General features: G+C 35.2%; 1 protein-coding gene across 1 annotated transcript in view; it reads right to left on the reverse strand.

Annotated features, from left to right (window-relative positions):
* Positions 1-13,696: 13,696 nt before the first annotated feature.
* Positions 13,697-25,023, reverse strand: part of LOC127807170 (elongation factor 1-gamma 2-like) — a 34,590-nt gene continuing 23,263 nt past the window's right edge. Inside the window, exons 3-8 of the mRNA XM_052344829.1 lie at positions 22,779-22,928; positions 22,629-22,689; positions 22,503-22,555; positions 22,225-22,326; positions 21,602-22,130; positions 13,697-14,542 (exon numbers count right to left, since the gene is read on the reverse strand). Coding sequence (XP_052200789.1) covers positions 14,163-14,542; positions 21,602-22,130; positions 22,225-22,326; positions 22,503-22,555; positions 22,629-22,689; positions 22,779-22,928 — 1,275 coding nt within the window. The 3' untranslated portion in view covers positions 13,697-14,162. The remainder of the gene's footprint in view (positions 14,543-21,601; positions 22,131-22,224; positions 22,327-22,502; positions 22,556-22,628; positions 22,690-22,778; positions 22,929-25,023) is intronic.

Here is a 25,023-nt window from a genome sequence, read left to right on the forward strand (position 1 = left end):
AGCAACCTATAGCGACCAGCGCCAACCGGGGACTTCTGTAGCGACCAGTTTGGGGTTTGTGATTTATTGTATTGATTGGGGTTTGTGGTCTGGGATATTTGTGGTTTGTGATTTTTTTTTTTTTTTTTTGAGGAGTTATCTATTTACGATATTTGTGGTTTGGGATATTTGTGCAAGTAATTTGCTGGTTTGAGTAAAAAAATTCATTCGCCTGCTACTTCTAAGTATAGGTGGGGTTTGCAACTCGAGCAAGGGAAATTCAAGAATAGGCAACGACTCTACTTGTTAGAACAAGTAAGTTATGCGTTGCAGTTTCTATAGTTTATGTGTACTTTTTGGTGTTCCATATGTAAGATAGTAAACCATACTATGCATCTTTGATCATTAGTTTTGGAAGGTGTTGTTATGTTGATTGCTTTTGGGGGTCCAATGGACGATGCAGGCAGGCCACTTGACAAGTTTTTTGTGTTTTTGTTTGAAAGAAATGAGATAAGTCATCAACGAAGATGAAAAATGGTGGAGTAGTTGGATTGGATAATATTTTGATATAAGCACATGAATGCTTGGAAAAAGAAAATATTATGGGTGAGAAAACTATTTAAAATCATTCTTAAATGCAAAGAGGATGCCTGACAAGTGAAAAAAGAGCATTATAATATTTATTTATAAAGATGAAGAAGATGCTCAAAGTTGTAAAATTTATAGATGGATTAGCTAAAGTGTCATATTATGAAGCTTCAGGATAGGGTAATTGTACAAAGGTTAAGAATATAAATCCAAGGTCTTCAAGAACTAAGTTCGTTTCATGTATTCTATGGAATTTTCTATAATTATCTATTTTCATATACCATAAAAACTTTAAGCCCAAAACAAAACAAATCCTTTATCAAGACCCAACATCAATGGTCAATCAAATTGGAAAAATATTCAATCTAACGGTAATTTCACATTATAAAAATTATTAATTTTATCAAAAACACATGACACCAAAAAATAATAAATGCTATTTTATTTTTAATTTTATCAAAAATTATTAATTATCATGTGTTGGGGAACCCAAGGTTTGGGTACAATAAAAAATTTTAATTTGGGCACAATAAAAAAAATTAAATTAAAATAATATAAAAATCAAAAAGTTCTTGACCACCCAAGGTTCTTCGACCTCGAACTGGGGTTCCATCCCCCCCTGATGGTTGCAGTCATGGCGGCTGGCAACAGCTGATATGTGTTATTTGATATCTAATCCTTTTTTTCTTTTTTATTATAAAATATTAACAAGTATATAATAATTTAATTTTTATTTTTTGTTCGGTGTTTATAATTTTTTCTGCCACATCAGCATATATATATTTTGATTTATAATATTGGTGAATATTATAAATCTTATAACAGAGGTAAACGGGCGAAGGAAGATGGGTGGTGACTAGAGGCGAATGATTGAAATGACGAAAGAGCGGAGAAGGTGGATGTGGCAATGGCGGTGGTAGCAGTGGTCTTGGTGGAAAAAAGGGATAGAAGATAAGGAGAGGACAGGAAGTCGAGGGCAGAAGAGAAAAAGAGGAGAGAGAGAGAGAGAGAGAGAGATATGGGTGATAGATAAAATTAAATGATGAAAATTTCTATTATGGTGGCCGCAATATAAACCTTATGATTTTGCCAATGAAAGAGCAGGGAGATGAGATAGAATTTAAGAGTTAAAATATCAATTCATTATATTTTTTAATAATGTCATTATAATTTTTTAAATATAACGTTTTTTTTTTTTTATTTAAGTCAAATCTTATTAGTGGTTCATACTAATTTATTCAAAAAACAAAATTATATATATAATAAAAAGAAAGTACTTTAAAATTGGTGTTGTCATAATATAACAATTGAAACTTGTTTATTTTGAGGAAGCTCTACAAAAGTTGGTAGGGCCAGACAGAAGAACAAAATCTTCTCGGAAGAGGTCACCCGAATAAGCGTTCTGCGGAATGATGGCTTTGGAAAGAGAAGAGTCTTCGGGTGTGAGAAGCTGTGGAAAGGCTTATGGGAGAGTTGCGAAAGGATCTTCTAAACAAGTCTTCAGGAAAGCTTTCGGATCTTCCGACCTACAAGACAAAAGACCGTCAAAAAGCACGCGATGATCTCTACTGCGTGTGTCCTTCGATACCTAAGTCAAACATGGTCATGCCACTAAAGAATGCAAGTACAATGTAGATAAGTGTTAGATGGTGTTTCTCAAATAATGGAAGGTCTTCAGAAGAGTTGGAAAGAGATATTCGAATCCAAAAGATGGGTCCAGAAGGTAAAGGGTATTTATACCTTTCGAATGATTAGAACATGTGGCAAGCTAGGATGCGTGGCACACATGCATGAGGGCATGTGGCACAACCCCATTTGGGAGAGGTTGTCTAGTTATCCCTAGATTCGGCTTCGCAAGGACCTCAGTGGGCCAAATTTTAAAGAAAACTAGTCCTTGAAGGGTCTTTGAAAGACTACCTAGGTCTCTGGGGGAAGCTAGTCCCTGAAAAATCTTTGGAAGGCTGCTTAAGTTTTCGGGGAACAAGGTCTCTAAGGACCCTTTCAGGAAAGGGCACTCTCTCGAGCTCAGGTTGACTTATCTGAAGGAATTCCCCTGGAGGCCATATGGATAAAATCTCGCGGAGAATATGTTACAACAAAAATATATGTGAATCAAGATTGGAGAAGAATAAAAACATCTTGTACAATTTTTGTCTCTACAATATCTCAAAATTTAGTTAGAATATCAAAACTATGTACAATTTGTCTAAATATCATTTAATATTCTGAAAAGTATAAACATATTACATTTAATGCACTATAACAATTATAAATTTCAAATTCAGATAGATGTTACTCGAGTACAAGTATGCATTTAATCGACTAAATTTGATCTTTACTCAATTATATAAGTTTTGTAATCGAATATTCTTATAGCTTACTTGAGTACAAACTATCTTTACTCAATTAAATTTTTGACACAAAAAATTTCATTACATACTCAATTGTAAAGCTCTATTTACTTGAGTACACAAAGATTATTAGTGAATTATAAATTTTAGTACTTGATAAATTTTATGGTCCAAAGGCTTGCCATATTTCAAATAAATATTTACTCAATTACAAAAGCTATCTATTCGAGTACAAATGGATCATTACTCGATTAATGAATTAAGTACTCAATTAAAAAGATAATCCATAGACTAACAAGTTTTTGAATGATATATACTCAATTGCAAAATTTATTTACTTGAGTATATATGAATTATTACTCAATTACAAAAACTAAATACTCGATTAATTTTGATTTTTCAAAAACTTGCATTATTTACTTGAATATAAAAGTTTATTTAGTCGAGTATGTTGGATCTTTACTCGAATATACCTATATTTGCAACCGATAACCTATTGAATACCTAATGCTTACTCGATTATAAAAAAAAATGCACTCGATTATAAAAAATTCCTTACTTTGAATTTAACTCGAGGCTTTTCTTAACAAAAGCATTACTCAAGTATACAAAGGTTTTTACTCGAATACAAGTACTAAATCACACACTTGATTGAATGGAGCTTATTACTTGACTATCAGAACCTGTAATTTACTTGATTTAAGGATTTTACTGCATTACTCAATTAAAAACTTTGACTCACTCAATTTATATATTTATATCTTACTTGATTATTCTTTCAAGTAGATTTAACCTTAACACATTAAATCAAATGAAAACTAACACATTACTCAACATGATTCAACAAAACCCACTCAAAACTTCACCAAAACTCACTTCAAAACAATCGTTCTTTTCCTCTCTTTCTTTTTTACCTCCCCATACCTTTGATTTCTCAAAACAAGTATTGGAAGCTATTGATTTTGAAAAGCAAGCCTTACTTTAGTAAGTCACAATTTTCTAAAACACCCCAAAACAACACCAAACCATTTCACTCTCACTATAAGAAAAACAGTTTTTAGTGACAAAATAATTCCGTAACTAACTAATGACAAATATCCGTCGCAAATTTTTGCGACAGATAATTCCATCACTAATATTTTTTAAATTTAACGAAAAAATTAGCGACAGAAATCCATTACTAAATAATTTTTAATAAATTTTTAAATTTAGTGATTGAAAAAATTCATTGCTAAAAACGAAAATAAAATAAAATAAAAAATTTAGTGACAAAAATATCAGTTACTAAAAAAGAAAAATATTTAAATTAAAAAATAAAAAAATTAGTGACAAAAAATATATGTCGCTAAAAAAGAAAATAAAATAAAATAAAAAATAAAAACTTTAGCGAAGAAAAATATCCATCATTAAAAAAATAAAATAAAATAAAAAATAAAAACATTTAGCAATGGAATAAATTGGTCACTAAAAAAGAAAAAATTTAAATAAAAAATTAAAAAATTTAGTGAAGAAAATAATCCATCGCTAAAAATGAAAAAATAAATAAATTAAAAACTTTAGTAATTGAAAAAATTTGTCGTTAAAAAAATAAAAAAAACTTTAGCATGAATCTAAAAAAGGAAAAAATTTAATAAAAATAAAAAATTTTGCGACAGAATAAATCAGTAGCTAAAATGAAAAAACAAATAAATTAAAAATTAAAAACTTTAGCGACAAAAAAATCAATTGCTAAAAAAAGGAAAAAATAAAATAAAAATTAAAAACTTTAGCGACGAAAGATATCCGCAACTAAAAAAGGAAAAAAATTATATTTTATCAATTAAATTTATAAAATGTAAAATTCATACTTTAATTTTACATTTTACCAACTAAATTTATATTTTTGACTCAATTTAATTAAATATACTTTATTTTTTATGACAATTTAAACTTTTTGTTATTTTGATTACATCTATGTACTTGTATTTATTTATTTTTTTTAACGCATCAAAGTAAAGTAGTTAAATTGATTAAAAAATATAGATATAAAAATTAAATTAACTTAAAAATATAAATAAAGAAGTATAATTAAATAATAAAAAATTTAAGTGACTATACAAAAAAAAAAACCATAAAAGTACATAAATTTGGATTTGTCCCATATACACATACCTTTTTTAAATATATTAATCTTCATTATTGAGTAATATGTTGTCCTTTAGCGATACCCTTCTTTTTAATTGAATAATATGCAGATAGAATTTTTAATATCCACGATGTTGAGATCATACGTTTCACTTGTTTTAATGTCATGCTATATAATTCAGGAGTTTACACAGAAATTTAGTAATTAATGTTACTGAAAATAACATTTAACAAAATATTTATAAAAATTTAATATAAAATTCGTAAAATATTTAAATTAAATTTAAAATCTGATTTGATAATGAAAATTTTCATAGTTAAATGTAGAATTTATAAAAATTTTAATTAAATTCAAAATGAGTGATGGAATATTTTGAAAATAAGTTTGAAAATTTTGGGGGGTACAAATGTAATTCTGAAAAGTTTAAACAAAAATACTATAAAAATATTTTATGCGCATGATAAACTAATAAGTCTTCCAGATTAGCTGGTCACACGCGCAGGGGTGAGGTTGGGAGCTCCAAGCTTCAATCCTTGGTAAAGGACTAAAAAAAGCTCTTGTTGGAAAATAATTCTAGCGTCGCCATGTAGTGCCTGCATAGAGTGCGAGCGTTACTTTTATTTTTTTCCCATTGCTGATTCAACGACGAAATGCCATTATGTGGCTATTTAGCAACGGAATTAATTCCGTCGCTAATTCCGATACTAAATTGCTCTGTCGCTAAATTATTTAGAGATAAAATTTGAAGCTTTAGTGATGGATTTTTTTGTCACTAAATACTTGATTTTTTTGTAGCATCTCCGCTAACCAAAAAAAAAAAACTCTTAACATTGATCAAAACCAATCAATTTGTGTCCAAAAGCTTGGGTGAAACCTTTTAATTTATAGCCAAACCTAAGCCAAAATTCACCAATCAAAAGGCATAGGACTAGGGTCACAAATGAGTCAAGCTATTCGCAAGTGGTTCGATAAAAGCTCATTCGTTGAGGTAAATAAGGCAAACTTGAGTTTAATTTTGAATCTCGATTTATAAACAACTCAAGATTGAACTCAATAAAACTCAATTTTTTAGCTCACAACCTGACTCGATTAGAAGTTTGTAAGTAGACTCAATTAAAAGCTCATGAATAGGTTTGTTTATAAATATATTATTTAACATAAAATTATCAAATTTTCAATTATTGTAATAATATCATTAAATTTTGTTGAGTTTAATTTTGAGAATGTTTTGACGATGAGAAATTAAATACAAAACTTTAATACACTTCTCCATTAGAATGTGATGATAATAAGATATGTTATAATTTAAAGATTAATCAACTAATGTATTTGTTTAATAGAGAGTAATTATCATTTAATCAAGTAAGGAATTGTTTTGTTGAGTAATAAATGTTGTGCTCGACTAAGTTATTCTTTTAATCAAGTAAGATTTGAATATTCAAGTGATTAATTAGTTATATACTTAAATTTAGATTAAGTGACTAAGTGATACATTATCCAGTAATAAATTTATATTAAAATAACAAATCTCTATACTTGTATCATTAATTGACTAAGAAGAAATAATAATCAAATAATTCATTCTATAATCAAGTAAATATAAATCTTACTCAATTAATAATTGTTAATTGACTAAATTAAAGTTATAGTCAAATAAAGTCAAAAAGGCTTACTCGAGTAATTATACATCTGATCACTTGGGTAATACCTAGTTTACTCAATTAATGTTGTATTAAATTTGAAATACTGTATTTACAAACAAAATTTATAATTTATAAAGTGACATGACACTATAAAATTTATAATAATTTTATCTAAAATCAGTAATAGTTCATGATAATTTTATAAAAAATTAATAATAATTCAAAATAATAATTAAAATTATTATTAGTTTTGAGTGAGAATATTATAAATTATGTAGTATTACATCAATATATATATAACATTATATATATAATGGTGCCATGAAAACATAGTAATTAATTATGTAAAGAATATGGAAGTTTATACGCATTGTTGACTCTAATATGAAAAAGAATAAAACACTTTTGTATGTTACATATCATAAATTGCAATTTATATTAATTAATGTAACAATTGAGACATGTTAATTGTTAATTAAATTATATCGGTATGGTTAGGTTTGCTTAAATTTTCTTCAAATTAGATTTAACTAATTTGTAAACACACGTTATAAATACCTTACTTAGAAATTAAAATGACTTGAAACCCTAGATGAAGTAAAGATTAAGGAGTCAAAAAAAGGAAAGAAAGGAAGAAGATACCAACGAACCCATAGTCAATCACCACCCGTCACCATCGCTGTTGTAATCTCCAGGCTCCATCTCGACAATTATTTTTGTTTGTCGCTATCACACATTGCCCCTCTCTCTCTACTGTGACCGTCACACACCTCCTCTCTTCTGTATTTATTGAGCTCAAGCCCAAGGTTTAAGGCTCAATTCAAGTTCGATCTCAAGCCTATAAGTTGTCTTGCCAAGTCGAGCTTGAACTCAATAGAACTTGGCTAAGCACGACTTAATTACAATCTTGTATAGAATTATAATTATATATTGCTCCACATTTCAATCTTCCAAATGGTGACACGGTGGGCCAAGGTTGCAGTGTGATGGAGCAAGTTTTGATCTGTGAAATTCTCGCCAATTCCTAAAGATATTTCAAAATTAATTGTAATTTGACCCCTCTAATCATTACCTTATCTTATCCCTGGCATAATTAACTCTTAAATTTCTAATTAATTTTATTTTTTTTTAATCTCATCCATTGATTAATTTCATGTTTTTTAAAAGTTATATATTAATCATTTATGAGATTTATCCCCATCATTTATCCTTAGATTTTCTTAATTTCTAAGCAATTCACAAAAATGCCCTTCTTGTAAATTTACTAAAATGCCCTCAAGTAACAATAAAATGAATTCGAGTGTCATCTATTAATTTTTCTTCAGAAATAATTCCTTAGAAAACCAAGGTATATATAATATATAGTATTCTTTTCGTAAAAAAAAAAAAAAAAAAGTGTGTATTCGAATATAAGTGAACATATATCTAAGTGAATGATTATATTGTTTTTCCCCAAAGATACCTAATAAAAGATTACTACCTTCAGATTATAAATAGTGGATCTATTTTAACCATGTATTATAATCATATTCTCTTCCGTCATTCTTTTCAATTTCTATACACAAATTTTTGTTGCTCTAAAGGAAAATCTTTAAAAATTGTTGGTTGCACTAACTTTAATAAATCTTGGGGTGATTACACCCTATATGATGCATGAAAACTTTTATGGTGCGTTGTTTTTGCATTTTCAAAATGTTTCTATTTTCAAAAAGTTAAAAAACTTTTCTAGACTACTTTTACAATTTTAAAAAAAAATTTATGGTCATTTTATAATATTAAAAAATATCAAAAATACGTTTTTGATTTGAAAACGCATATCCATCCACAAATAAAGATGATTTTTTTTTCTCTAACTTAGAATTTTTATTTTTTTTCTAGAATATGTTTCTAAAATTTGTCTACATGTATTTTGAAATTTATATTTATTTTTAGATTGAATTACTATTTTTTATAATTTTTTATATTAAAAATTATATTTACAAAAAAATATATATTTTCTTATTTACGCATTTCTCTTTGCGTTTCTATTTCTTATTTTTTTGAAAAATAGCGTTTTCCTTATTCCATTTCGTATTGTATTCGTTTTTCATTTTTATTTTCATTTTTGTGTAACCTAAATCACATCTTAAAGTCAATAATTTATCACGCTCAAAGCAATGTTATATAAAATTCTTCATAATATTGTCCCAACAATCAAGAGTCCCTTACTTTTTTAGTTTAATAGCAATCAATGTAGAGAAGTAGAAGAGAGTTCATCAACACTTGTTGCTAATGAATTGAGGTGTTTGATAACAAACAAGTTCATTAAATAGAGCACACACTTTCATAACTCTCATAGCATAGCGATGGTTAGATTCCTTTGAAAATTGAATCAATCAACATCTAACCGCTAAAATGACACTAGCCACCCTATGAAAGCTATTTAGTTTAGATAACTACTTTATGAGAGCCATTGTTTCCCCCTTATAAAAAAAAAAAAAAAAAGGTAAGGGTTCTCTCTCAATCATTTTTCTTTACCTTCAAGTTCTAGAAAGATAAGCTCTACATTTGTTCTTGCATCCAAATACCCTCACAGAGTTATCAAAATGTTGATAAGATGGCTGCTACCCTGAGCTCATTCAAAGAATATCAGTTCTCAACTAAAGAGGCCTCCAATTGTTGTCGCATAGCCCCCTAGGAGAGTTCTCCTGAAGTAGCCAATTCATTTGCTATTGTGAAAGAAACCATCCATTCGATAAATTTGTCTCCCCTGGGAAAGCCCTTGATTGTCCATCATTCATTTGGGATGAGCCTCCCAAATCTGCATAATTCCCCCTAGTCGAGCTTTACTTGCAGGAGGAATCCAAGGAGATACATCCCCTCCCTGCAATACTCTGCATTGCCCCGCTATAATGGGCTTTCCTATTCCAGACCTTCTTCCTTCCAAGGGTCTTTCCCCATAGAATGAGAAAGGAAAGAAGGGGGAAGGGTTTCTCTCGAAGGCCCATTCGAGCTTAACCCAGGGACAACACTATGGGCAAAGGAGATGTACTGCCTTTTCTTAGGAAAAAACACTACACCCTCGCACGCATATGTCACGTGTCCTTATCCCCCCCTCCCCCCATGTTGCATATGAATAACCCCAAACTCTTTAGTTCTGGGAACAAGTCTAGACAAGCAAAGCACACCTAAATAAGCAATACCCTAAAGCAATACTCTTCTACTTCTTGCATTTTCCCTACACAATATTTCTGCATCTTGTGTTGCATGACGACCTCATTTGACTTAAACTTTGGAGGGCTTGAGCAAGAAAAATCCCCATGTGCCTCTAATTGTTTTTTATCTTGCAGACCTGCTTGTAAGATGAAGGATCTCTTGATGTCTTTTAGCAACTCTAGTTCCTCTAGCTCCATAGCTTTCCCAACCAGCAAATCGAGCTTTTTCCGAGCTAGTGGATTAGGTCTACCACATATGACCTTCTCCTTTCTTGAGTCTTGCGGTTAGCTTAAAAAAGGCCAATGGGTGCCTCGGGTTCTTTGGGGACAACCACCTTTGGGAAAGCCCCTGATCACTCACAATTCATCCGGGACAAGTTTCTCAGATCTACATGATTCCTCTTGGTCGAGCTTTACTCTCGGGAGAAATCTAGGGATATACGTCCCCCGCCAATAATACCTTGCATTACCTCACTGGAATGTAGCTCGCCTATTCCAGGCCCAATTCCTTTCGGGGGTCTTTCCCCACTAAGGAAACTCTTGAAGGCTCATTCGAGCTTAACCTCAAGGCAACACACAGACAGGGAAAATGCACCACTCTTTTTCGAGAAAGAGCACTGCACCCTTACACACGCGTGTCATGTGTCCTTGTCCCCCATCTTGCCTATAAATAGCCTTAAACTCTTTAGTTTCAAGGATAAGTTCAGACAAGGAAAGCATCCTTAAGTCAAGCAATAACCCTAGAGTAATACTCTTATTCTTCTCACATATCCCCCCGCACGACATTTCTATATCTTGTGTTGCATGACGACCTCATCTAACTTAAGCATCAGAGGGCTCGCGCGAGAGAAATCCCTATGTGCCTTTGATTGCTTTTTGTCTTGCAGACTTGCTCCTAATATGAAGGATCTCCCATCATTTCTCAGCAACTTTAATTCCTCCGGCTCCATAAGTCTCCCAAACAACTAATTGAGCCTATACTAAGCTAGTAGACCAGGTCCATCCCAAACGACCTCTTCATCTCCTAGGTCTTGCGGTCAGGGTAAGAAGTCCAAGGGGTGTCTTGGGTTCTTTTGGGACAAGCACCTATGAGAAAACCCATGATTGCCTATCATTCATCCAGGACAAGCTTCTCGGATCTGCATGATTGCCCCTAGTCAAGCTTCACTCTTAAGAGGAATCTAGGGAGATATGTCCCCTCGAGGGGGCAAGGGAAGGAGTTTCTCCCAAAGGCCCATTTGAGCTTAATCTAGGGACAACATCACAGATGGAGAAGTCGCTTCACCCTTTCCCAAGAAATAGCACTACCACCATCGTATATGCATGTCATGTGTCCTTGTCCCCCCATGCTGCCTATAAGTAGCCCTAAACTCTTCAACTTCGGGGATAAGTCTAGACAAGCAAAGCATGCTTAGGACAAACAACTCTTCTTTTTCTCACATCTCCCTTACACGACATTTTTGCATCTTATTTCTACATCTTGTGTTGCACGACAACCTTATCTAACTTAAGCATCAAAGGGCTCACGCAAGAGAAATCCCTGTGTGCCTCTGACTGCTTTCTATCTTATAAACTCGTTCGTAAGATGAATGATCTCCCACCGTCTCTTAACAACTCTAGTTCCTCTAACTCCACAACTCTACCAACTAATAGATCGAGCCTCTTCTAAGCCAATGGACCAAGTCCATCTCAAATGACCTCTTTCTTTCCCAGGTTTTGTAGTCAGGGCAGAAAGGCCAAGGGGTGCCTCGAGTTTTTTTGGCTCCTCGTTGAGTTTTCCCATAACAAACAAATTTTAATTTGTGTATTCTGACAACACCACCAAATGATTTATGCAATAATGTCACATTGTTTATTCTACCTCAGAAGTTGAAATCTAAGAAGTAGGTGACCTTCTTGAGGAAATACAACATTTTTGTTGGATATGAGGTAGTTTTCAATGTGAAGCATAAAGACTACCATCTTGTTCTTAATTACCTTTCTGTTTATGAGGCCACTTTTTCTTATAGGTTATAAGTCCCACCATGCACCGAGTCATGAAGATGTTTCATATCATTGGGGTGGCACTGTTATAACTGATGCCTTACATGTGGCAATATCTCATGGCACTCTTCCTAGTGTAACAAATGGGTTACTCCTATACCTCTAGGTAAATTGATTAAGCCTTTTGAGTTTTCGAAGTATGCTCATCCCTAAAAGGACCTGTTAATATTTTCAATCTTCGCCATTTCCTCTAGTAAGGGTGTCTAGGACATGAAAAAGCTATGAAAAGTTTTGCTTCATTTGACCCTCATGTCCAAAGAAGTCGAGGTCACCAAGGGCCTCTATGCCATTAGTAGGCAATTTAATTCTAACAAAGAACAATTAACCAAGGCTTACCCACTTATAGTTGGCTAAGGACCCCAATTGCATGTTTGTACATATTTTCTTCTTTTATTTCAACACGAGCCATGTCTTGCTTCCTTATCTTTTGTAGATGTCGGTCGCATCAACATCTATTTCACTACCAACTTTCCCAATGTGCTACTTCACTCCTCCCTCACCCCCAAAGTAGGCACTCGTTCAACACTAGTTGGGTCAAGAATGAAGAAAAACAACAAGAGGAAAGAGCCTCGACCTTCTACCAATTGTTCAACAAAAAGGAAAACCAAGCTAGCATCCCCTGTTGTGCCAAAGGAAAATGTAAGGCCATAGCAATCAAGATTGGTCATTTTGTGGAGGACAAGGATCGTCATCAACCCCAACCTTGAAAAATCACTTGACTGAATAGGAGTGTCATGACTCAAAGGTCCAAATGACTTTCAAAAATCATGCTATAGACTCCAAGATGGTCGCTCTAGGCCCCCAAAGAGGAAAACCAAGCTAGCATCCCCTGTTGTGCCAAAGGAAAATGTAAGGCCGTAGCAATCGAGATTGGTCATTTTGTGGAGGACAAGGGTCATTTTGTGGAGGACAAAGAGGAAAACCAAGCTAGCATCCCCTGTTGTGCCAAAGGAAAATGTAAGGCCATAGCAATTGAGATTGGTCATTTTGTGGAGGACAAGGGATCGTCATCAACCCCAACCTTGAAAAATCACTTGACTGAATAGGAGTGTCATGACTCAAAGGTCCAAATGACTTTCAAAAATCATGCTACAGACTCCAAGACGGTCGCTCTAGGCCCCCAAGCCCCAGATGCTGATTTGGTAAGGGTCATCAGTAACAATCCTAACCCCTCAATAACTTTGTGGAATAAGAAGAGGCTTGACCTGAGAGATCTCTTGGGTCCAGGCTTCTGTGAGCCCTTAAAGAAACGAAAATGATCTCCTATTGGAATCTTAAGGGAAAATGATTTCCTATTCGAATTCAGACTGACCAAGAGATATTTTGTCCCAAAGTCAATCAAATATCACTGTCCCTAAAAAATTTACTACTTTCAGCAGTATTTGTGCGCGCCATTCTCTACCGGCCATTTCTTTTCCATAATGATCGCCCTGCCATTATCTGAACGTCTCCATTATTGACGTCCCAAGTCAATCAAGATGTCCTGACCATATTAGCCTTTCCAGACACTACCTTCAATGTTTCTGTTTCATGACTTCTCTATTATTGATCTTTCGCATTATGGATTGACCTCTTTAGATGACATCCATTAGCACTCCTAATTTTTAATGCGATTTGTAACCTTTGAGATTTTGAAGTCAAAAATTAACTTAAATTAATCCCCGTCATAGTCACATAGGACATAGGACAGCACGAAATGTCAAAATTATCCCTGCATTGACATTTTGCCCTGTTGACCTATCACTCGGGCCAACCAAATCGATTGAAAAATCATTACCCAAACATCCAGCAACATCACTATCATTTCTGCGATCGGTTCTCGTTTTCTGCATACATTTCTCCAACAAAATAAGCAAATTACACAAGGGTTTAGGAACTGAAATAACATACGTTGGAGCCGAATAAATGAACCTCTTCTAAGCCCAACCTCCTGCTGTCCCGCGTCTCCACCAAAATCCATAAAACAGTAAGACCGTCTTAACTTTATAACCATATCTGGGCAACTAAAGCACATCTAATCCTAAACAAACAACAGCGCATAAATGAATAGAAACGTTGTAGAACTAGCATAATACATCTGTGACGAGACCAGAAGTATAAATTAGACACGTTGATGAAACCCCTATTACAAAAAGAAAGCTTTGAAAAATCCAAGATATTCTTGAAATTTGGGGGGTAAAATACAACTGAGAGAAGTTTGATCCGAAACTTCTTACCTTCTTTCCGTGTGATTATGCTACTACTTGAAGCATTTTGCATCAAGAAGTGCCTCACCTTCGAAAGGCTCATGGTCTTCAATCATCTGATTAACGCGCTCTTTTTGAGCTTCATCGCTAATATCCACCTTCTTCCACTCGTATAGCTCCATGTCATAACATTCGTCAATCACAAATTGGGGGATCTCTGGTCCTCGGAAGAGCCATAAACCCTTGACTTTGAATGGGGGCTCTGAGCCAATCACGAGCATCTTGCCAAATGCATACTTACGAGCGAGGTCCATCCTCTGCAAGAAACCACTTACCTTATTCAATGTCACAAACGAAACGGTATTTTCCTCATTGTATTTGTAGTCACAAAACCATAGGGAGTATCCGTCTGGATCATACATGTCCCAGAATCCTGCAAACCAAGAAAAACTGTAAAGAATTAAATTAAAAATGCATGGTTAGAAACTAACAAGTAGAGAAACTGTAAAGATCGCCACATAAGAAAAATGAGAAAACTAAACAAAAATGAAGCAAATAGTTAAAAAGAATAATGTGTTTCTAAATTGATTTAAAACAATATTCAACCTAGCAGTAAATATTGGTATCTGTAAAGCTACAACTGTGCTAGAATTTCAAAGTTCCAGGATTGGGTTAAATAAATTTCCAGGATTCTATTTTTTTTTTTTTTTTGGGCTCAAAACTTTTTGACATGAAAATGGGTGTGATAGTCTGACTGCACATTTCGTTGACTAGAAAGAGACAATACTTTTCTACCTTCTTTAAGCAAATCAAAGACTACAAAAGTCAATAGTATGGTTTCACTTTGGGTTTTACTTGATTATTTTTGTTTTTAAAATTTTGTAAATGAAAACAGAATATTACATTTGATTACCTATCTTAGTTTTCAAAAAACAAATATGTTAAGGTGAATGTTATTTTAAAGTTGCAAAAATGATATACAAAATGTATTAATCGTATTATAAGGTGAATATTACATTTGATTCCAACACGGACAATTAGCAATCCAAAGTCATCCCAAAATTTTCTCTGAGATTGTTCTTGGGAGAGAAAAGAATAAGATGTATTAGAGGTTCAGGAAGATACGTATGGTCTGAATACTGCTCAAAATGTGCTCTTGTTATTAAGTAAATTATTTGTATAATTATTAAAAAGAAATTACATGAAACGCCTCACATTCTAATATTATAATTTATATGAATTAGCAAAAACAATAATAGTATAATTTATATAAATGAACCTTGTCCCTAGACCTTTTCCTTTTTTGAGCTACTTCCATGGAAACCCCGTGATTTATTTTTGTTTTGGGAAGACTCCAAGTGGTACCCTTAAGGTTTAGGGTAATTGCAAAAAAAATACCGTTGATGTTTGAGAAAATATAGAGAGTATCCCTGAGGTTTAATGCTACTATCAGCAGTCACAGAAAAAGATATGATTGGTGTATTTATTTATGAATCATGCTAGATGTACAACCATTTGTACATCTAGGGTTACATAAGGGGGTATTATGACCAAAATACCCTACGCCTCACATGCGCCTCACGGGCCTCTATGCGCCTCATGAGGGGGTTTTTTGTCATTGGTACATCTTTATATAGCCCAAAGTATACACAAAGGTGTACCAATAGCATTTTCCTTTATTTATATGGAATGTATCTTTCAGATTTAGATTGATTAATGTTTATTTCTATAAGTTGTTGTATCCTAAAGGCTGTATAGGTTTCCTAACCTAGGTTTAGAATCTTTCTTAAAATGTTTTTAGCAACTTCCTATTCTATAAAGAAAGCTAGCGTATAAATCAAATCAACCTCTGGCAAAGTAAATAAGATTGAAGAGAAGAATTTCGAAGCCCTTTTGTGACATGGTATCAGAGCTTTAGGATCGCCATTCCAATTTCCTTGGGACGATCATAGCCTGTTTCTCAACCTTCCTTCTTTCAATCCTCTTCTTTTTCCCAGAACTCCTTGACATCATGACTTCTACTCATGATCCTATACCCGACTCTAGTGATTCCAGCCGCATGATCGAAGTCCCATTCAATGGAACTCACAATAGTAGTATGGGGGGAGAATTACAAAATCTTCAAATAACCTACCGGTTGAATGGTAAGAACTACTTGAAGTGGTCATAGTTGATTCGCATCTTTCTTAAAGGAAAAGGGAAACTCAGACACCTATTGGGAATAGGTCCTCAAGAGGAGGACCCGACATTTGGAGCATGGGACAAAGAAGATTCCTTGGTGATGTCTTGGCTCTGGAACTCGATGATTCCAGAGATCATCAACACAGTCATGTTCTTAACGATTGCCAAGGATATTTGGGATGCAATAGGTCTCCCCTACTCTAAAGTCCGTGATGCAGCCCAGATCTATGAAATAAGAGCTAAGGTGGGACAACCAAGTAAGGAACAAGGACCATTACCGAGTATGCAAACCTACTGCAGACATTATGGCAAGAACTAGATCATTACCAGTGCTTGAAGATAAAGTGCAATGAGGATGCAACACTACACAAGCGATTTGTTGAAAAAGAAATGACATACGACTTTCTAGTCGGCCTCAACATCGAATTTAATGCAGTAAGGGTACAAATTCTTGGTAAGGAGGATTTACCTTCCTTGAATGAAGTAATTTCATTGATTAGAGCAAAGGAAGGAAGAAGGGGTGTCACGCTAGAAACCCCTTTTGGAGAAAGCTCTACCTTAGTCTCCTTGAAGGCTTATAATAGGAGGACTAAAGAAGAAAAGAAACCTATGGATAGGGATTCCTTGTGGTGCACTTTCTGTAAAAAAAACTTAGGCACACCATAGAAAAATGTTGGAAACTACATGGGAAACCAAAGGGAGGACCGGTGAGGAGTCAGGGGCAGGTATATATGGAAAATTACCAACCATCTAAACCAAGAAATCCAGAACAAGAAGAAGTCTTGGACCTCAATAAGTCAGAGATTGAACGGCTGAGTTTTTTGGGAACCCTCGACAAGAAGACTAACAAGGGTACCTCTTTTCTCGCCATCACTGGTAATTCTTCCTCTTCCTATTCTCTACAAGCTTTAGAAATTATGCACCATAAATCTTGGATTCTAGATTTTGGTGCCTCAAACCATGTGACCTCTTTTCCACATTTGTTTCTCTTATTGTCCATGTCCTAGTTCAAGAAAAATTACAATGGTAGATGGTTCTCTCACCATTGTTGTTGGTCAAGGGGATATTTTTCTTAATAAATATCTCACTTTGAAAAATGTTCTACATGTCCCTAAGTTGTTTACTAGCCTTATATCTATCCAAAAACTCATTGAGGACACTAATTGCAGTGTTTTTTCACTCAAATGTCTGAGATACACGAGCAGGGCAAGAAGAGGATGATTGGGCTTGGTAGGGCTAGAGAAGGACTTTACTCTCTTGAGGAACCAAGGGGGCAAGATAAACAAAGGATTCTTCCTCGAGTGTCATGCCTAGCTCAGTCCAATTCAAATCAATTATGGTTGCACCATTATAGACTCGGTCAACCCTCTCTCCATACTCTTAAGCTGATGTTTCTTGATTTAGCTAGGAATCTAGACATTAAAGATTTTCATTGTGTTGTGTGTGAGTTTGCAAAACATAAAAGGGTGTCTTTTTCCTTATCAAATAAAAGATCTGATTCTCCCTTCTCTCTCATCCATAGTGATATTTGGGGTCCATCAAATGTTCCCAACATTTCAAGGGCAAGATGGTTTATCATATTTGTAGATGATTGTACTAGGGTTGTTTAGTTATATTTTCTGAAACCAAAGTTAGAAGTGAGTCAATTTTTTTTGATATTCTATAACATGATAAAGAATCAGTTTGGGATGGGGATAAAATGGTTTCGGTCTGACAATGCTAAAGATTTCTTTAATCAGTCCCAATCAATGTTCTTTCAACAAAAAAGTGTCATACATGAATCCTCTTGCCAGTCCCAATCAATGTTCTTTCAACAAAAAAGTGTCATACATGAATCCTCTTGCCTCTACACTCTTCAACAAAATGGGGTGGCAGAGAGAAAAAATAGACATCTATTAGCTATAACTAGAGCTCTTCTCTTCCATCATAGTGTCCCTAAACACTATTGGGGGGGGGGAAGCAACTCTCATAGCCACTTCTCTCATCAACAAACTTCCATCAAAAACTCTAGCATCTCGTAGTCTTGGCCAGTTACTTTCCTAATTTTCACATGACTAGTCATCGGCAGCCTAGGATATTCGAGTGCACAACCTATGTCCATATTCCTACAGTCAACAGAGGGAAATTAGATCCCCGTGCCCTAAAATGTGTGTTTATCGGGTATTCTCCAACTCAAAAGGGGTATAGGTGTTATCATCCTCCTACAAAAAAATCCTTTATGTCTGCAGATGTGACCTTTGTTGAGAATGAGCCCTACTTTAAACATTCCACCACCCAAGAATAGAATATACATCTGTCCAATGAGGAGTATCCTCTCATTCTCTCAACCCAAGACATGTTATCATCCCCTCAATCATTTGTTGATCTAAAGGACCTTGTAAGTCTGTCATCAAGGGAAAATTCTCTCAATACTCCTAAACCGCTGCAGGTATATTCAAGGAGACAGAGACTGGAACCTAGCCCCATGCAAGCCTCTGCATCCACTACTGGTTCTAATCCAATTACAGACAAGAGAGACACTAACAATTCAATCATTTTTCCAGAGCCATCTCCAGGTAATTGCATCATTGATTCCTTAAAATCCTCTGATAATCCTGTGAGGTCTATTGAATCCATTTCTACAACAGATACATCTAAGAGTGATCTTGACTAGCCTATTACTCTTAGGAAAGGGAGTAGAACCTGCACTAAACATCCCCTACACCTGTACTAAACATCCCCTACACCTATTTCTCTCATATTCTAAGCTCTCTTTTGCCCACAAGACCTTTCTTACCAGCATTCATATCATTCCTATTCCAAAAAAAAAATTGTAAAGCCATAGAGAATAAGCATTGGAAGGATGCCATGGAAGCTGAGATGGTTGCCCTTAACAAGAATCAAACGTGGGATTTGGTGCCATTGCCTAAAGGAAAGCATCCCATGGGGTGTAAATGGGTGTATATTGTTAAATATAAATCTGATGGGTCCTTAGATCGATACAAGGCAAGACTGGTATCTAAGGGATACACAAGTATATAGAGTGGATTACTTACACACCTTTGCTCCAGTAGCTAAGCTAAACATAGTTAGGGTGATTCTCTCCTTGGCAACTAACCCAGATTGGCCTTTACATCAATTTGATGTAAAGAATGCGTTTTTGCATGGGAATCTCGAGGAGGAAGTATACATGGATATGCCATCAAGTTATTATGCAACTACGAAGGAACCTGTAGTGTATAAACTAAAGAAAGCGTTGTATGGCTTAAAATAGTCACCCAAGGCTTGGTTTGGCAGGTTTACAAGTGTGCTGCTTAATATGGGGTACTGACAAAGCCAAGGAGATCACACTCTTTTCATCCATCACTCGGCCACAATTGAAGTGATAGTGCTGATTGTTTACGTGGATGACATAGTGGTCACCGGAAACAATAAGGAAGGAATGGATAAGCTAAAAGAATGTTTGATGAAAGAATTTGAGATTAAAGATTTGGGAAGGTTGAAATACTTTCTAGGAATAGAAATAGCTCGTTCAAAAGAAGGTATTTTTATCTCCCAACAGAAGTACGTAGTGGATCTCCTAAGTGAAACAGGGCTGCTAGGTTGCAAAGCAATGGAAATTCCCATTGATCTGAACCACAAGATAGGAAAGGTAGTGGAGAATGATATGATTGACAAAGAGGCTTACCAAAGGCTGGCTGGGAAGTTAATAAACTTGGTTCATACTCGGCCAGACATAGCCTGTGCAGTAGGAATCGTCAGTCAATTCATGCATAATAAGGGAACCTCATCTCAAGGCTGTCTATAGGATTCTACACTATTTGAAAGGAACACTTGGGAAAGGCATTTTGTTCAAGAAAGGTGAGGCCATGCTACTAGAGACCTACATAGATGCTGACTATGCAGGATCAGTGGTGGATAGAAGATCAACATATGGCTATTGTACCTTATTAGGGGGTAACCTAGTAACATGGAGAGGCAAGAAACAGAATGTGGTTGCCCGGTCAAGTGCAAAGATTGAGTTTCAATCCATGACCCTAGATATGTGAGAGTTGTGGTTAAAGATATTATTGGAGGATCTCAAGATCGAATGGGCAAAACCTATTAGACTTTATTGTACTGTGATAATAAGCCAGTAATTAGTATCGCACATAATCTAGTTCAAGATGATAGAACAAAGCATGTTAAAATGGATATACATTTTATAAAAGAGAAGTTAGACAGTGGGATGATTTGTACTCCCTATATCTCCTCGGGGAATCAACTAGCAGACATGCTAACCAAGGGGATTCCAACAGCTATGTTCAAGAGGAAAACAGGCAAGATTGGAATACAGGATATCCACTCCCAATCTTGAGGAGTGTCAGCAGTCACAGAACAAGATATGATTGGTGTATTTATTTATATGGAATGTGTCTTTCAGACTTAGATTGATTGATGTTTATTTCTATAAGTTATTGTATCCTAAAGACTGTATGGGTTTCCTAATCTAGGTTTAGAATCTTTCTTTAAATGTTTTTAGCTTCCTATTCTATAAAGGAAGCTAGTGTATAAATCAAATCAACCTCCGGTGAAGTAAATAAGATTGAAGAGAAGAATTTTGAAGTCCTTTCGTGACAGTTACGCTGCAATTTCCGTCTTATCGTTAGTTAACCACCATTAAAACTTTATAAAACGACTAAAATACCCTTACACTTAAACTCATTCTTCTCTTTTCTCATTCTTCTTTCTCTCTCTTAGTTGATGACGAATGGTGAATGGCGCTAGCAATGAGACAATCCCCCCTATCTCAGCAAATCCAATACCACCTCTATCAGTGCAAACCAAATGCCACCAACGACAATGCTAGCAACCACCATCTTGCTTTTCACCAAACCCACAATCACATAAAGTGCCTACCTTCCAAAGACCACTGCCTCCAATGGCTATTACTTCTTTGTCTCCCTCTATAGAAACTATAATGATTTTCATCTATTTACGATAGGGTCAATCTCCCTTTATATACAAGAGAAGAATTACAAAATAGGAAAGAAATAAAATAGAAAACTATGAAATAGGAAGCAGAACAACTAGAATCAAATCTGTACAAAAGTCAAGCCATAATTATAGGAATAATCCCACAATGGATACTTTCTTAAATAGGACCATATTTAAATCAACAAAAGTAAAGAAAAATGGAAAAAATAAGACACTTAACAATGGATACTTTCTTAAATAATAGGTTGATTTACTTGTAAATAAGATTGATAAGATATGTGGATGTGTGATTTAACGTGAGGCAACTTCAGACATCAACATAATGCAAAAACAAGGAATGAGAAAAGGAGATAACCTTTTATCGCAACCTCACGGAAATTGGTTTTGGTGTTTGAATATAGTCTCTTCCATTCATCCAATATCATCTTACTAGGAGGCAAAAGATCAAGCAGATTCTTTGGCTTTGGCTTGGGTGCCTCCTCTTCCTCCTCTCGAACTACTGATGTAGACTTTTCTGACTCCTTTTTAACTTCTTTCTTGGAATCTTTTTTCAGCTCATCCTTGGCTTTAGGTTTTGTAGGTTCTTTTGACTGCAATGGCTTCTTTGCTGAGTGAACAGGTGGGACAGATTCTGCTTGCTTCACCTCGCCCAATATCTTGTAGAAATTTGGCTGATTGACCATGGTCCAGAAGTACCTCTCTACATGAGGGAACTCAGAGGTAAAGCTCTTAGTCATGATACGATTGAAACCCAGAACCAAGTTGCATGTCATAATAATATCCGCCAGTGTAACAGAATGTCCAACCAGGTAAGTATTGGAAGCAAGGTGAACGTTTAAAGAACCCAATGCTCTCTTTAAGGCAGAAATGGCAGCTTCCTCAGCCTTTGTACATAGTCACATCACAGTAATGATCAATTTAGTGTCAACAAGAATTGTGCACCAAGATAATTACATATAGATGAAATGTTATACATACCAGAGGAAGATATACTGCAAAACCAATCCGTGGAATGAACCAACGCAAAATGTTGGCATCAACCTCATGAGATGCAAAATCAATCCACTGCTCAATATGAGCCTGCCAGAACCAGTTAGAGACAATGTTATAAAATCCACAAGAGGACTTCATTTCAGTATAAAGACCATAATGAATTTTAACAAGATGAAAGTTTACAATCATATGCAGAAACTACTATCTACATATGTAAATGGAAGCAGAAGCACAGGCAAGGACAAATAAAAACCTATACTTACATATTCAATAAGAGAAGAGCCATAAAGGGGATTAGCATCCTTCAAGCGAGTAACTGGGCAAAAATGACAAGTATAAGTCTCCTGTAATTATCAGGAAAACTAATTGTAGATCTAAAGCAAGCTCACCATATTTAGCAATAGCATTACTCTCAAATATGGGGCCATCAGGTGTTTCAAGTACAGGAACCTATACAATAAAAGGTGATTGAGTGGAGACGAAGAGAAATTTTAACCATCTCAGCAAGCTGCATTACCAGCATCATTAAGAGCATATACCTTTCCTATGGGATTCAATTTAAGAAATTCGGGAGTTTTGTTAGACACACCCATCTCAAAGTCCTTGACTGTTTCCACTTGAACACTGCTGTATTCTGCAGCAATAAGTGCCTTAAAAGCATTTTTATTTCTGCTGCCAGCATGCAAAACCTGCAAAACAAATAACAATTATGAAGCCAACATAATCCAATCCTTACATAAAGGCACAGAGAGAGAGGTAGAGATGAAGAAGTCTATATCCATCTCAAAAACAGTAAGAATTTTCACAATTAAACATTGGAAGAATAATAAATAAACATACATAATAAAGATTTGAGTAAAATTTTCAGGATAAATAACCAGGAAAAAAATTTCAAATACAACTGTAGCAGTAGAATGATATGGAAATATATGCCTGCTATAGGTCATCTTGAAACTCAGAAATAGATATTCTGTATGTATTGGAACATATCAATAACTACAAATTATCAAAAGTTAAGGAATTGTGCCATGTTTGGGACTAGGATTAGTGGATAGAAAAGAAATAAAAAGAACAATAAATTTTCGTATGTACATGTAAAAATGCATGTTCATAAGTTATGCCATTTTCTTTTCACCTTCATTTCCATTAAAAATCCTTCTTTCAAATATAGCCTTAATATGCATCACCGTGTGAACCTAACAAATCTCAACTCTTTTAGGCATTTATATGCAACTAGTCTTCAATTGAAATAAGAAGAGACAGCAAAACATATGTCACAAAACAAGAGGATGGCCGAAATTTGGGTCAATTTTGCTGCAGAGTTTGAGTAGATTTAGCAGTTTTCTTTCCAATATTAATTATAGCTTTTATAATTTCCAGCTGGTAGTTTGTTAGGCAGTTGTGTCAAGTGTAAAGGGGGGCTAGAATAGGACAAAATAGTCTGTTAGAGGAGAGTTGATCTGCTGTGGCAGCACCCATGGGTTTACTATATAAACTATGTCAGCCTCCTGCAACGGTATCAATCAATTTATCCAAAATCAGATTCCTATTTTCTCTCTTCCTCCCTTACTCTCTCTCTCTCCCATCTCTTCTCCTTTCTTTCTACGGTTCTCTAGAGATTCCTTCTAATTCACACTGAATTAGGAGGACTGAAGCTGTCACAGCACAACTGTGACATTTGGTATCAGAGCATCAGTTCTAGCAAGGAGTGTTAGGGGCGTAAGAGATGGCTGAAGGGATGCGCATGAAGAACATGGAGTCTCAACTCCAACAACTTAGTTCGGCAGTGGGTGAATTCCAAGATTAGGTGGACCGACTGGAGGTTAGCAACTAAAAAAACTATGATGCAATCATGAGAGTTGATTGCAAGATGGAAGGACTTAATCGAATAAGAGACTATATCACCCAGATGAGGGAGGAGATGGATAATCAACTTCAACAATTTATGTTGATATTCACTCGGCAAAATCAAGTAAGGTTGTCTCCCGACCTTCCTCATAGAGATAGGAATGACCCCATTTTACAAAATGAAAGAGTGAATTAAGAAAATAGAGCCCATGAGATTGTTGTCGAGCAGGGTGATGACATTGAGACATTGATAGGAAGGGGTCGTGAGGACCAGGCTATTCCACCACAGCAGGGGTTTCCCATGCCCTGGATGGAAATACCCGTGTTCGAAGGGACTAATCCAAGATGGTGGGTTAGAAAATGTGAGCGATTGTTTGAGTGGTACAATGTGCCAATGGAAATAAGAGTAGCTTTGGTAACTGCCTACTTTGATGATGGGGTGGATGCATGGTTTCAAGGGTGGACGTGAGAAAGGGAGAACTACACCTGGAGAGAGTTCTCTGAAAGGTTGTGTGAGAGAGATTTGGAGAGAGGAACATGTCGGATACCATTGAGGAGTTCAACAAGCTGAAGCAGGTGGGTGACGTGGGGTCATACTTAAGGAGGTTTGAAGCTGAGATCCTTGATGAGTAGTCATGATCCTCACCTAACAGAGGCATATTTTGTCTCTAGTTTCCTCAGTGGCCTGAGCGAAGATTTGAGGCCTATGGTGAAGATGATCAAGCCAAGAACGGTTGAGCAGGCAGCTGAGAGTGCCAAGTTGCAAGAGATGGTGGTGGAGGCATTGTTAAAGAAGCAAAAAGGTGCAACACTAAAGGGCTGTACGCATAGGGAATTGGCAACAAGGTGGGAACAGCAAGGGGGTCAACAAGGAGCTAGTGAGAGGTAATGTTGGGGGAAGGAATTTTGGTGGTTCCAACTTTGGTGGGAGACCTA

Source organism: Diospyros lotus, chromosome 8, assembly GCF_014633365.1.
Source record: "Diospyros lotus cultivar Yz01 chromosome 8, ASM1463336v1, whole genome shotgun sequence".
Taxonomy (NCBI): Eukaryota; Viridiplantae; Streptophyta; class Magnoliopsida; order Ericales; family Ebenaceae; genus Diospyros; species Diospyros lotus.